We start from the raw sequence: 16,294 nt of genomic DNA, 5'->3' as shown, positions 1-16,294 counted from the left end.
ATATTTTAATATAAAGGTGCTATTGAAAATCAAGAAATTTACAAAAATTGATTGCAGTGAAAACCCCACAGCCTGATCTCTCGGACTGTGTAAATATGTAAAAGACAGAAGGGTTTTATGAATTGCTTATTTTTGATTGTACCAGTTAGCTTGAGATAAATAATATTAGAAACAAACGGTACTTAAATATCCTAACTGAATTCAATGCCTGATTTTCCTGCTTCAAACATCACCATGAAGAGCTGACTGTTCTAAAATATCTTACCACTTGACTGGTGCCAATTTAACAAGATAATAAATGTTATTCACTTCACATATCAATGGTTTTAATGTTTTGGCTGATCGGTGTATAACAGCCCACATCCCCACAGCACTGTTGAACTTCTATAAATTGGCGATTAATATTCTATAACAGCTTTATAGTAAGTCGTTTCCATTTCATCTCATCTCTAATGTGACAAACTACATTTTAGTGATGGAGCTACTGTGTATCTGCTATAACAGATATAGTAACATGATAACAAGAATAAACTTTAACAGATGTTACACATCCATTCAAAATAGATAAAATGTATGATTTGTTTTCCTTTAACTAATAAAAAAAGTGAATAGTTGACAAGTTGTTATAGTATATACAGAATAAAATATTTTGTCATATAATCCTATAAGAGCACTCACCCCTATCTTCAGTTTGTATAATATTTTAACTCTCGTATCTGAATGGAAAAATGACTACATACATTATAATAGCACTGACGACAAAGTCATAATAGAAGAAATTTCTGTACCTGAGCAAGTAACACCAGCATCTTCACCATGGCCACAGTTGTGTGTTCCAAATCCTCTGTGAGAGCACTGTGTGATGGTGCTTTCACTTCCAGAACACTGAACATCATCCAGCCATATTTCACCACTTCCCTGACCAAAGTGGGCACTTTGATGAGCAGTGACAGCTTTACCACATCCAATCTGTCTACACACCACCTCTGCATCATTCAGGTCCCAGTCGTCGTCACACACTGTTCCCCACTGACCAATATGCAGGATCTCCACTCTACCAGAGCAGGAGCCCTTGCCACCAGTGAGTCGTATGTTAGCACCATCTAAAACAAACATCAAAAAGCACATTCATGTTAAATAATCATAATTAATCTTATTACTAAATATAAAATTATAGCATAATGGCATCATTTGCATTATTGGGTGAGAGGGTGGAGGTGGGCGTTTTACTTTGTTACTGTGTTTGTTTTGGAAGCTTATTTTTTCTGTATGTTTGCTACTGAATGCTTGAATTTCCTCCAGGATCAATAAAGTGTCGGTCTGTCGGTCTGTCTGTTTGTCCTCATAGGAATACAATTCTCTCATTTCTAATCCCTTATCAATAAAGATTTCATGACTTTCACATAATGAATAATAATATAATTTGCATTAGGTCATTAAATGTAACTCAGTATTAACACCTTTTAAATTCAATTCTTTACTATTTTACGAAACCCACCACCTCGTCTCTGTTCACAGGTTGACAAATTCATTTCTAAAGAATATTATTGCCACCCCAAAGAGAGGGAGAGAAGAAAGAAATGGTATGTAAATATACACAATATACACAGATTAACAAAATTAAATGAGAAAGTTAAATACATAAATAAGAATGAAAGACAAATAAATATAAAAGCAAATTAAAAATGTGACAATAATTAGCACCTTATCAATGTTCTCCTGACAGCCTGACTAGTGGGCATAACAACAATAATGTCTAGAGTATGAATTAGTGAACATGACTGATCTCCGCAATACAGCGTAATGAACAGATGAGCAGGCAGGAGGCAGATGAACACAACACTCACAGACCACCAGTCAACACAACACTCACAGACCATCAGTCAACACAACACTCACAGACCATCAGTCAACACAACACTTACAGACCATCATTTCAACACAACACTCACAGACCATCAGTCAACACAACACTCACAGACCATCAGTCAACACAACACTCACAGACCATCAGTCAACACAACACTCACAGACCATCAGTCAACACAACACTCACAGACCATCAGTCAACACAACACTCACAGACCATCAGTCAACACAACACTCACAGACCATCATTTCAACACAACACTCACAGACCGTCAGTCAACACAACACTCACAGAACATCATTTAGACACAACACTCACAGACCATCAGTCAACACTAATGTTATACTAATGTAAATACTAAACTGCAAAACACAAAAACTAGACATAGATTATTTTAATATACCTTTAACAGCAACAAAAAGGGGTTCAGTGGTCATGGAGGTAAAGGTACGTGAAGACACTTTAACTTCATAAGTACAGCTGTAGTTTCCCTGATGATCAAAATCTGCTTCAGGAAAAAGGAAGACAGCTGAGTGGTTAACAGCTGACTGAGTTCTGGTGATGTTGGATCCACTAAACCTTAAGTGGAAGGAACCTCCTGTATACTGAGGTTCAGTGGAGCAGATGATGGAGAAGCCATAGCCCCTGATCATTTCTGGTCTTTCAGGCCCATAGTGGTACGATCCATCAACAGCAATGAAGGAGATATTGGGCTGCTGCAAGTTCACTATAAAACAACAAGCAAGGATTGTCAGAAATTAATATTTTAATATAAAGGTGCTATTGAAAATCAAGAAATTTACAAAAATTGATTGCAGTGAAAACCCCACAGCCTGATCTCTCGGACTGTGTAAATATGTAAAAGACAGAAGGGTTTTATGAATTGCTTATTTTTGATTGTACCAGTTAGCTTGAGATAAATAATATTAGAAACAAACGGTACTTAAATATACTTAAACCACACACTAGATTTAATAATATCACACAGAATAGAGGTCACTGATATAGATATCATACCCCAAAGTGATGACATCACAGACCATTACCTTATAATGTACACACTACCTATAGAACAGACTAACTGTGTCTCACCACGTTATCAACTCGGTAGAACCATTATTTCGACCACCAAAGACAGATTCACAAACAACCTGCCTGATCTGTCTGGACTTCTTAATGTACCCTCAAACTCAAACGACCTAGATGCAATGACTAACAGCATAGACGCTATATTCACTAGCACATTAGACACTGTTGCCCCAGTCAGATTACAGAAGGTTAGAGATAAAACACTTGCACCATGGTATAATAGTCACACTCACACCCTCAAGAGAGAAACCCGTAACCTCGAACGGAAATGGAGAAAAACTAAATTAGAGGTGTTTAGAATTGCGTATAAGGACAGTATGTCCAGCTATAGACAGGCTCTAAAAGCTGCTAGGGCTGAGCACCTGAGCAAACTCATAGAAAATAACCAGAACAACCCCAGGTTTTTATTTAGCACAGTGGCTAGTTTAACAAAAAATCAGAAATCTGAACACACTATTCCATCACATTTCAGTAGTGAGGACTTTATGAGATTCTTCACTGATAAAATCGAAAGTATCAGGAATAAAATAGGTGACGCCCAACATATGAGAGCAACCAGTGACACAATCTCACCTAAGGCTTTACACAGCTTTACAAGTACAGGACAGGAAGAGTTAGATAAACTTATTACTACAGCTAAATCAACAACATGTTCACTAGACCCCATCCCAACTAAATTACTGAAAGAAGTGTTACATAAAGCTGGTGAGCCTCTTCTTAATATCATTAACTCCTCGTTATCTTTAGGTTACGTCCCGAAGTCTTTTAAGTTGGCAGTTATTAGGCCACTCATCAAAAAACCTAACTTAGACCCTAATGAACTATCAAATTACAGACCTATCTCACACCTCCCGTTTATGTCTAAAATACTTGAAAAGGTTGTGTCTGTTCAACTGAGCTCCTTCTTACAGGAGAGCAATATCCTTGAAGAGTTTCAGTCAGGTTTCAGGCCCCATCATAGCACAGAAACTGCACTTGTTAAAGTTACAAACGACTTGTTCTTAGCTTCGGACCAAGACTGTATGTCACTATTAGTTCTACTTGACCTTAGTGCTGCATTCGACACTATAGATCACAACATTCTTCTAGATCGCTTACAATATTACACAGGTATTCATGGTCAGGCTTTAAGCTGGTTTAGATCCTATCTGTCTGACCGATACCATTTTGTAGAATTAAATGGTGAATCCTCCAGTTTACTACCAGTTAATTATGGGGTCCCTCAAGGATCAGTTCTAGGACCTCTGCTTTTCTCTATATACATGCTTCCATTAGGGAACATTATTAGAAGACATGGGATTAGTTTCCATTGTTATGCTGATGACACACAGTTATATATCTCATCAAAACCAGATGAAATAGCCACAGTGTCCAAATTAACTCGGTGCCTTAGAGAGATAAAAGACTGGATGAGCTGCAACTTTCTATTGTTAAACTCCGATAAGACTGAAATACTACTCATAGGTCCAAAAACCAGTGCACATAAACTCTCACAACTTAACTCCCATTTAGAGGGATGTACTATTACAAGTAGCTCGACAGTGAAAGACCTCGGTGTTATACTAGACAGTAACTTGTCTTTTAAAAATCATATCGCCCATACTACCAAAACAGCCTTCTTCCACCTTAGAAACATTGCCAAGCTGAGAAACATCCTGTCTGTATCTGATGCTGAGAAGCTAGTTCATGCGTTCATGACCTCTAGACTGGACTATTGTAATGCATTACTAGGTGGTTGTCCTGCATCTTTAATAAATAGGTTACAGTTAGTCCAAAATGCAGCTGCCAGAGTTCTCACTAGGACAAGAAAGTATGACCATATAACCCCAATTTTATCATCTCTACACTGGCTACCTGTTAGGTATAGAATTGACTACAAACTGCTGCTACTTACGTACAAGGCTCTTAATGGTTTAGCTCCCATGTATCTAACTAGTCTGCTAACACGTTACAATCCTTCACGCTCTCTGAGATCACAAAACTCAGGGCTTTTGGTAGTTCCCAGAATATCTAAGTCTACTAAAGGTGGTAGAGCATTTTCTTATTTAGCTCCCAAACTTTGGAATAGTCTTCCTGATAGTGTTCGGGGCTCAGACACACTTTCCCAGTTTAAATGTAGATTAAAAACTCATCTCTTCAGTCAGGCGTACACATAATACATCCCATAATATCATGCACCAGTACATCAGACCAGCACATTTTTATGAACGGCAGATATGTTAATCCCTTTCCACTGCTTTTCTCTTTGTACCCATCCCGAGGCATCCAGACACTGTACCAGCTCCCATCGTCCTCTGTGGGACGAAGCCTTTGGACATCCACTCAGCCGAGGCCGACTCTAAGAATCCTGAGACATCTCCAGTTAGACTCTGTGGTACTCAGAAGATCAGAAGTCCTTAAACCTCACACCAATACACCATTTGTTTGACTGTATATTACAATCACACCCCCAGTGTCACCCATATGAGGATGGGTTCCCCCTTGAGTCCGGTTCCTCTCAAGGTTTCTTCCTTTACCAATTTAAGGGAGTTTTTCCTTGCCACTGCTGCCTGAGTCATCTCAGACTTGCTCATAGGGGAATAAATACATACACACTGTGAACTATATACATCTAATAATAATCTAGAATTTTTATTCTGTTAATTCTTATTTCTTTTATTATTCGTTATTTCCTTTATCATTAATTATGTCTACCTTCTGCTTTATGTTTATGTTCTGTAAAGCTGCTTTGAGACAATGTCTATTGTAAAAAGCGCTATACAAATAAACTTGAATTGAATTGAATTGAATTAAATATCCTAACTGAATTCAATGCCTGATTTTCCTGCTTCAAACATCACCATGAAGAGCTGACTGTTCTAAAATATCTTACCACTTGACTGGTGCCAATTTAACAAGATAATAAATGTTATTCACTTCACATATCAATGGTTTTAATGTTTTGGCTGATCGGTGTATAACAGCCCACATCCCCACAGCACTGTTGAACTTCTACAAATTGGCGATTAATATTCTATAACAGCTTTATAGTAAGTCGTTTCCATTTCATCTCATCTCTAATGTGACAAACTACATTTTAGTGATGGAGCTACTGTGTATCTGCTATAACAGATATAGTAACATGATAACAAGAATAAACTTTAACAGATGTTACACATCCATTCAAAATAGATAAAATGTATGATTTGTTTTCCTTTAACTAATAAAAAAAGTGAATAGTTGACAAGTTGTTATAGTATATACAGAATAAAATATTTTGTCATATAATCCTAAAAGAGCACTCACCCCTATCTTCAGTTTGTATAATATTTTAACTCTCGTATCTGAATGGAAAAATGACTACATACATTATAATAGCACTGACGACAAAGTCATAATAGAAGAAATTTCTGTACCTGAGCAAGTAACACCAGCATCTTCACCATGGCCACAGTTGTGTGTTCCAAATCCTCTGTGAGAGCACTGTGTGATGGTGCTTTCACTTCCAGAACACTGAACATTATCCAGCCATATTTGACCACTTCCCTTACCAAAGTGGGCACTTTGATGAGCAGTGACAGCTTTACCACATCCAATCTGTCTACACACCACCTCTGCATCATTCAGGTCCCAGTCGTCGTCACACACTGTTCCCCACTGACCAATATGCAGGATCTCCACTCTACCAGAGCAGGAGCCCTTGCCACCAGTGAGTCGTATGTTAGCACCATCTAAAACAAACATCAAAAAGCACATTCATGTTAAATAATCATAATTAATCTTATTACTAAATATAAAATTATAGCATACTGGCATCATTTGCATGTTTGGGTGAGAGGGTGGAGGTGGGCGTTTTACTTTGTTACTGTGTTTGTTTTGGAAGCTTATTTTTTCTGTATGTTTGCTACTGAATGCTTGAATTTCCTCCAGGATCAATAAAGTGTCTGTCTGTCGGTCTGTCTGTTTGTCCTCATAGGAATACAATTCTCTCATTTCTAATCCCTTATCAATAATTTCATGACTTTCACATAATGAATAATAATATAATTTGCATTAGGTCATTAAATGTAACTCAGTATTAACACCTTTTAAATTCAATTCTTTACTATTTTACGAAACCCACCACCTCGTCTCTGTTCACAGGTTGACAAATTCATTTCTAAAGAATATTATTGCCACCCCAAAGAGAGGGAGAGAAGAAAGAAATGGTATGTAAATATACACAATATACACAGATTAACAAAATTAAATAAGAAAGTTAAATACATAAATAAGAATGAAAGACAAATAAATATAAAAGCAAATTAAAAATGTGACAATAATTAGCACCTTATCAATGTTCTCCTGACAGCCTGACTAGTGGACATAACAACAATAATGTCTAGAGTATGAATTAGTGAACATGACTGATCTCCGCAATACAGCGTAATGAACAGATGAGCAGGCAGGAGGCAGATGAACACAACACTCACAGACCACCAGTCAACACAACACTCACAGACCATCAGTCAACACAACACTCACAGACCATCAGTCAACACAACACTTACAGACCATCATTTCAACACAACACTCACAGACCATCAGTCAACACAACACTTACAGACCATCATTTCAACACAACACTCACAGACCATCATTTCAACACAACATTCACAGACCATCAGTCAACACAACACTCACAGACCATCAGTCAACACAACACTCACAGACCATCAGTCAACACAACACTCACAGACCATCAGTCAACACAACACTCACAGACCATCAGTCAACATAACACTCACAGACCATCAGTCAACACAACACTCACAGACCATCATTTCAACACAACACTCACAGACCGTCAGTCAAAACAATACCCACAGATAACACAACACTCACAGACCGTCAGTCAACACAACACTCACAGAACATCATTTAGACACAACACTCACAGACCATCAGTCAACACTAATGTTATACTAATGTAAATACTAAACTGCAAAACACAAAAACTAGACATAGATTATTTTAATATACCTTTAACAGCAACAAAAAGGGGTTCAGTGGTCATGGAGGTAAAGGTACGTGAAGACACTTTAACTTCATAAGTACAGCTGTAGTTTCCCTGATGATCAAAATCTGCTTCAGGAAAAAGGAAGACAGCTGAGTGGTTAACAGCTGACTGAGTTCTGGTGATGTTGGATCCACTAAACCTTAAGTGGAAGGAACCTCCTGTATACTGAGGTTCAGTGGAGCAGATGATGGAGAAGCCATAGCCCCTGATCATTTCTAGTCTTTCAGGCCCATAGTGGTACGATCCATCAACAGCAATGAAGGAGATATTGGGCTGCTGCAAGTTCACTATGAAACAACAAGCAAGGATTGTCAGAAATTAATATTTTAATATAAAGGTGCTATTGAAAATCAAGAAATTTACAAAAATTGATTGCAGTGAAAACCCCACAGCCTGATCTCTCGGACTGTGTAAATATGTAAAAGACAGAAGGGTTTTATGAATTGCTTATTTTTGATTGTACCAGTTAGCTTGAGATAAATAATATTAGAAACAAACGGTACTTAAATATCCTAACTGAATTCAATGCCTGATTTTCCTGCTTCAAACATCACCATGAAGAGCTGACTGTTCTAAAATATCTTACCACTTGACTGGTGCCAATTTAACAAGATAATAAATGTTATTCACTTCACATATCAATGGTTTTAATGTTTTGGCTGATCGGTGTATAACAGCCCACATCCCCACAGCACTGTTGAACTTCTACAAATTGGCGATTAATATTCTATAACAGCTTTATAGTAAGTCGTTTCCATTTCATCTCATCTCTAATGTGACAAACTACATTTTAGTGATGGAGCTACTGTGTATCTGCTATAACAGATATAGTAACATGATAACAAGAATAAACTTTAACAGATGTTACACATCCATTCAAAATAGATAAAATGTATGATTTGTTTTCCTTTAACTAATAAAAAAAGTGAATAGTTGACAAGTTGTTATAGTATATACAGAATAAAATATTTTGTCATATAATCCTATAAGAGCACTCACCCCTATCTTCAGTTTGTATAATATTTTAACTCTCGTATCTGAATGGAAAAATGACTACATACATTATAATAGCACTGACGACAAAGTCATAATAGAAGAAATTTCTGTACCTGAGCAAGTAACACCAGCATCTTCACCATGGCCACAGTTGTGTGTTCCAAATCCTCTGTGAGAGCACTGTGTGATGGTGCTTTCACTTCCAGAACACTGAACATTATCCAGCCATATTTGACCACTTCCCTTACCAAAGTGGGCACTTTGATGAGCACTGACAGCTTTACCACATCCAATCTGTCTACACACCACCTCTGCATCATTCAGGTCCCAGTCGTCGTCACACACTGTTCCCCACTGACCAATATGCAGGATCTCCACTCTACCAGAGCAGGAGCCCTTGCCACCAGTGAGTCGTATGTTAGCACCATCTAAAACAAACATCAAAAAGCACATTCATGTTAAATAATCATAATTGATCTCATTACTAAATATAAAATTATAGCATACTGGCATCATTTGCATGTTTGGGTGAGAGGGTGGAGGTGGGCGTTTTACTTTGTTACTGTGTTTGTTTTGGAAGCTTATATTTCTGTATGTTTGCTACTGAATGCTTGAATTTCCTCCAGGATCAATAAAGTGTCTGTCTGTCGGTCGGTCGGTCTGTCTGTTTGTCCTCATAGGAATACAATTCTCTCATTTCTAATCCCTTATCAATAATTTCATGACTTTCACATAATGAATAATAATATAATTTGCATTAGGTCATTAAATGTAACTCAGTATTAACACCTTTTAAATTCAATTCTTTACTATTTTACGAAACCCACCACCTCGTCTCTGTTCACAGGTTGACAAATTCATTTCTAAAGAATATTATTGCCACCCCAAAGAGAGGGAGAGAAGAAAGAAATGGTATGTAAATATACACAATATACACAGATTAACAAAATTAAATAAGAAAGTTAAATACATAAATAAGAATGAAAGACAAATAAATATAAAAGCAAATTAAAAATGTGACAATAATTAGCACCTTATCAATGTTCTCCTGACAGCCTGACTAGTGGACATAACAACAATAATGTCTAGAGTATGAATTAGTGAACATGACTGATCTCCGCAATACAGCGTAATGAACAGATGAGCAGGCAGGAGGCAGATGAACACAACACTCACAGACCATCAGTCAACACAACACTCACAGACCATCAGTCAACACAACACTCACAGACCATCAGTCAACACAACACTCACAGACCATCAGTCAACACAACACTTACAGACCATCATTTCAACACAACACTTACAGACCATCATTTCAACACAACACTCACAGACCATCAGTCAACACAACACTCACAGACCATCAGTCAACACAACACTTACAGACCATCAGTCAACACAACACTTACAGACCATCATTTCAACACAACACTCACAGACCATCATTTCAACACAACATTCACAGACCATCAGTCAACACAACACTCACAGACCATCATTTCAACACAACACTCACAGATCATCAGTCAACACAACACTCACAGACCATCAGTCAACACAACACTTACAGATCATCAGTCAACACAACACTCACAGACCATCAGTCAACACAACACTTACAGACCATCATTTCAACACAACACTCACAGACCATCATTTCAACACAACATTCACAGACCATCAGTCAACACAACACTCACAGACCATCATTTCAACACAACACTCACAGATCATCAGTCAACACAACACTCACAGACCATCAGTCAACACAACACTCACAGACCATCAGTCAACACAACACTCACAGACCATCAGTCAACACAACACTCACAGACCATCAGTCAACACAACACTCACAGACCATCAGTCAACACAACACTCACAGACCATCAGTCAACACAACACTCACAGACCATCAGTCAACACAACACTCACAGACCATCAGTCAACATAACACTCACAGACCATCAGTCAACACAACCTTCGCAGACCATCATTTCAACACAACACTCACAGACCATCATTTCAACACAACACTCACAGACCGTCAGTCAAAACAATACCCACAGATAACACAACACTCACAGACCGTCAGTCAACACAACACTCACAGAACATCATTTAGACACAACACTCACAGACCATCAGTCAACACTAATGCTATACTAATGTAAATACTAAACTGCAAAACACAAAAACTAGACATAGATTATTTTAATATACCTTTAACAGCAACAAAAAGGGGTTCAGTGGTCATGGAGGTAAAGGTACGTGAAGACACTTTAACTTCATAAGTACAGCTGTAGTTTCCCTGATGATCAAAATCTGCTTCAGGAAAAAGGAAGACAGCTGAGTGGTTAAGAGCTGACTGAGTTCTGGTGATGTTGGATCCACTAAACCTTAAGTGGAAGGAACCTCCTGTATACTGAGGTTCAGTGGAGCAGATGATGGAGAAGCCATAGCCCCTGATCATTTCTGGTCTTTCAGGCCCATAGTGGTACGATCCATCAACAGCAATGAAGGAGATATTGGGCTGCTGCAAGTTCACTATAAAACAACAAGCAAGGATTGTCAGAAATTAATATTTTAATATAAAGGTGCTATTGAAAATCAAGAAATTTACAAAAATTGATTGCAGTGAAAACCCCACAGCCTGATCTCTCGGACTGTGTAAATATGTGAAAGACAGAAGGGTTTTATGAATTGCTTATTTTTGATTGTACCAGTTAGCTTGAGATAAATAATATTAGAAACAAACGGTACTTAAATATCCTAACTGAATTCAATGCCTGATTTTCCTGCTTCAAACATCACCATGAAGAGCTGACTGTTCTAAAATATCTTACCACTTGACTGGTGCCAATTTAACAAGATAATAAATGTTATTCACTTCACATATCAATGGTTTTAATGTTTTGGCTGATCGGTGTATAACAGCCCACATCCCCACAGCACTGTTGAACTTCTACAAATTGGCGATTAATATTCTATAACAGCTTTATAGTAAGTCGTTTCCATTTCATCTCATCTCTAATGTGACAAACTACATTTTAGTGATGGAGCTACTGTGTATCTGCTATAACAGATATAGTAACATGATAACAAGAATAAACTTTAACAGATGTTACACATCCATTCAAAATAGATAAAATGTATGATTTGTTTTCCTTTAACTAATAAAAAAAGTGAATAGTTGACAAGTTGTTATAGTATATACAGAATAAAATATTTTGTCATATAATCCTATAAGAGCACTCACCCCTATCTTCAGTTTGTATAATATTTTAACTCTCGTATCTGAATGGAAAAATGACTACATACATTATAATAGCACTGACGACAAAGTCATAATAGAAGAAATTTCTGTACCTGAGCAAGTAACACCAGCATCTTCACCATGGCCACAGTTGTGTGTTCCAAATCCTCTGTGAGAGCACTGTGTGATGGTGCTTTCACTTCCAGAACACTGAACATTATCCAGCCATATTTGACCACTTCCCTTACCAAAGTGGGCACTTTGATGAGCAGTGACAGCTTTACCACATCCAATCTGTCTACACACCACCTCTGCATCATTCAGGTCCCAGTCGTCGTCACACACTGTTCCCCACTGACCAATATGCAGGATCTCCACTCTACCAGAGCAGGAGCCCTTGCCACCAGTGAGTCGTATGTTAGCACCATCTAAAACAAACATCAAAAAGCACATTCATGTTAAATAATCATAATTAATCTTATTACTAAATATAAAATTATAGCATACTGGCATCATTTGCATGTTTGGGTGAGAGGGTGGAGGTGGGCGTTTTACTTTGTTACTGTGTTTGTTTTGGAAGCTTATTTTTTCTGTATGTTTGCTACTGAATGCTTGAATTTCCTCCAGGATCAATAAAGTGTCTGTCTGTCGGTCTGTCTGTTTGTCCTCATAGGAATACAATTCTCTCATTTCTAATCCCTTATCAATAATTTCATGACTTTCACATAATGAATAATAATATAATTTGCATTAGGTCATTAAATGTAACTCAGTATTAACACCTTTTAAATTCAATTCTTTACTATTTTACGAAACCCACCACCTCGTCTCTGTTCACAGGTTGACAAATTCATTTCTAAAGAATATTATTGCCACCCCAAAGAGAGGGAGAGAAGAAAGAAATGGTATGTAAATATACACAATATACACAGATTAACAAAATTAAATAAGAAAGTTAAATACATAAATAAGAATGAAAGACAAATAAATATAAAAGCAAATTAAAAATGTGACAATAATTAGCACCTTATCAATGTTCTCCTGACAGCCTGACTAGTGGACATAACAACAATAATGTCTAGAGTATGAATTAGTGAACATGACTGATCTCCGCAATACAGCGTAATGAACAGATGAGCAGGCAGGAGGCAGATGAACACAACACTCACAGACCACCAGTCAACACAACACTCACAGACCATCAGTCAACACAACACTCACAGACCATCAGTCAACACAACACTTACAGACCATCATTTCAACACAACACTCACAGACCATCAGTCAACACAACACTTACAGACCATCATTTCAACACAACACTCACAGACCATCATTTCAACACAACACTCACAGACCATCAGTCAACACAACACTCACAGACCATCAGTCAACACAACACTCACAGACCATCAGTCAACACAACACTCACAGACCATCAGTCAACACAACACTCACAGACCATCAGTCAACATAACACTCACAGACCATCAGTCAACACAACACTCACAGACCATCATTTCAACACAACACTCACAGACCGTCAGTCAAAACAATACCCACAGATAACACAACACTCACAGACCGTCAGTCAACACAACACTCACAGAACATCATTTAGACACAACACTCACAGACCATCAGTCAACACTAATGTTATACTAATGTAAATACTAAACTGCAAAACACAAAAACTAGACATAGATTATTTTAATATACCTTTAACAGCAACAAAAAGGGGTTCAGTGGTCATGGAGGTAAAGGTACGTGAAGACACTTTAACTTCATAAGTACAGCTGTAGTTTCCCTGATGATCAAAATCTGCTTCAGGAAAAAGGAAGACAGCTGAGTGGTTAACAGCTGACTGAGTTCTGGTGATGTTGGATCCACTAAACCTTAAGTGGAAGGAACCTCCTGTATACTGAGGTTCAGTGGAGCAGATGATGGAGAAGCCATAGCCCCTGATCATTTCTAGTCTTTCAGGCCCATAGTGGTACGATCCATCAACAGCAATGAAGGAGATATTGGGCTGCTGCAAGTTCACTATGAAACAACAAGCAAGGATTGTCAGAAATTAATATTTTAATATAAAGGTGCTATTGAAAATCAAGAAATTTACAAAAATTGATTGCAGTGAAAACCCCACAGCCTGATCTCTCGGACTGTGTAAATATGTAAAAGACAGAAGGGTTTTATGAATTGCTTATTTTTGATTGTACCAGTTAGCTTGAGATAAATAATATTAGAAACAAACGGTACTTAAATATCCTAACTGAATTCAATGCCTGATTTTCCTGCTTCAAACATCACCATGAAGAGCTGACTGTTCTAAAATATCTTACCACTTGACTGGTGCCAATTTAACAAGATAATAAATGTTATTCACTTCACATATCAATGGTTTTAATGTTTTGGCTGATCGGTGTATAACAGCCCACATCCCCACAGCACTGTTGAACTTCTACAAATTGGCGATTAATATTCTATAACAGCTTTATAGTAAGTCGTTTCCATTTCATCTCATCTCTAATGTGACAAACTACATTTTAGTGATGGAGCTACTGTGTATCTGCTATAACAGATATAGTAACATGATAACAAGAATAAACTTTAACAGATGTTACACATCCATTCAAAATAGATAAAATGTATGATTTGTTTTCCTTTAACTAATAAAAAAGTGAATAGTTGACAAGTTGTTATAGTATATACAGAATAAAATATTTTGTCATATAATCCTATAAGAGCACTCACCCCTATCTTCAGTTTGTATAATATTTTAACTCTCGTATCTGAATGGAAAAATGACTACATACATTATAATAGCACTGACGACAAAGTCATAATAGAAGAAATTTCTGTACCTGAGCAAGTAACACCAGCATCTTCACCATGGCCACAGTTGTGTGTTCCAAATCCTCTGTGAGAGCACTGTGTGATGGTGCTTTCACTTCCAGAACACTGAACATTATCCAGCCATATTTGACCACTTCCCTTACCAAAGTGGGCACTTTGATGAGCAGTGACAGCTTTACCACATCCAATCTGTCTACACACCACCTCTGCATCATTCAGGTCCCAGTCGTCGTCACACACTGTTCCCCACTGACCAATATGCAGGATCTCCACTCTACCAGAGCAGGAGCCCTTGCCACCAGTGAGTCGTATGTTAGCACCATCTAAAACAAACATCAAAAAGCACATTCATGTTAAATAATCATAATTAATCTTATTACTAAATATAAAATTATAGCATACTGGCATCATTTGCATGTTTGGGTGAGAGGGTGGAGGTGGGCGTTTTACTTTGTTACTGTGTTTGTTTTGGAAGCTTATTTTTTCTGTATGTTTGCTACTGAATGCTTGAATTTCCTCCAGGATCAATAAAGTGTCTGTCTGTCGGTCTGTCTGTTTGTCCTCATAGGAATACAATTCTCTCATTTCTAATCCCTTATCAATAATTTCATGACTTTCACATAATGAATAATAATATAATTTGCATTAGGTCATTAAATGTAACTCAGTATTAACACCTTTTAAATTCAATTCTTTACTATTTTACGAAACCCACCACCTCGTCTCTGTTCACAGGTTGACAAATTCATTTCTAAAGAATATTATTGCCACCCCAAAGAGAGGGAGAGAAGAAAGAAATGGTATGTAAATATACACAATATACACAGATTAACAAAATTAAATAAGAAAGTTAAATACATAAATAAGAATGAAAGACAAATAAATATAAAAGCAAATTAAAAATGTGACAATAATTAGCACCTTATCAATGTTCTCCTGACAGCCTGACTAGTGGACATAACAACAATAATGTCTAGAGTATGAATTAGTGAACATGACTGATCTCCGCAATACAGCGTAATGAACAGATGAGCAGGCAGGAGGCAGATGAACACAACACTCACAGACCACCAGTCAACACAACACTCACAGACCATCAGTCAACACAACACTCACAGACCATCAGTCAACACAACACTTACAGACCATCATTTCAACACAACACTCACAGACCATCAGTCAACAC

The 16,294-nt window shown here is 37.4% G+C and overlaps 1 protein-coding gene across 5 annotated transcripts in view; it reads right to left on the bottom strand.

Annotated features, from left to right (window-relative positions):
• The window catches only part of LOC113663930, a 201,367-nt gene that overhangs the window by 143,667 nt on the left and 41,406 nt on the right, over positions 1 to 16,294 (bottom strand). For all 5 annotated transcript variants that reach the window (XM_047800914.1, XM_047800915.1, XM_047800916.1 and 2 more), the window contains exons 10-18: positions 15,117 to 15,431; positions 13,972 to 14,295; positions 12,366 to 12,680; positions 11,220 to 11,543; positions 9,107 to 9,421; positions 7,961 to 8,284; positions 6,355 to 6,669; positions 2,274 to 2,597; positions 789 to 1,103 (exon numbers count right to left, since the gene is read on the bottom strand). In XM_047800914.1, the coding sequence (XP_047656870.1) occupies positions 789 to 1,103; positions 2,274 to 2,597; positions 6,355 to 6,669; positions 7,961 to 8,284; positions 9,107 to 9,421; positions 11,220 to 11,543; positions 12,366 to 12,680; positions 13,972 to 14,295; positions 15,117 to 15,431 (2,871 nt within the window). The remainder of the gene's footprint in view (positions 1 to 788; positions 1,104 to 2,273; positions 2,598 to 6,354; positions 6,670 to 7,960; positions 8,285 to 9,106; positions 9,422 to 11,219; positions 11,544 to 12,365; positions 12,681 to 13,971; positions 14,296 to 15,116; positions 15,432 to 16,294) is intronic.

Source organism: Tachysurus fulvidraco, chromosome 15, assembly GCF_022655615.1.
Source record: "Tachysurus fulvidraco isolate hzauxx_2018 chromosome 15, HZAU_PFXX_2.0, whole genome shotgun sequence".
In the NCBI taxonomy this organism is placed as follows: Eukaryota; Metazoa; Chordata; class Actinopteri; order Siluriformes; family Bagridae; genus Tachysurus; species Tachysurus fulvidraco.
This window is presented reverse-complemented; position numbering and strand designations above follow the sequence as displayed.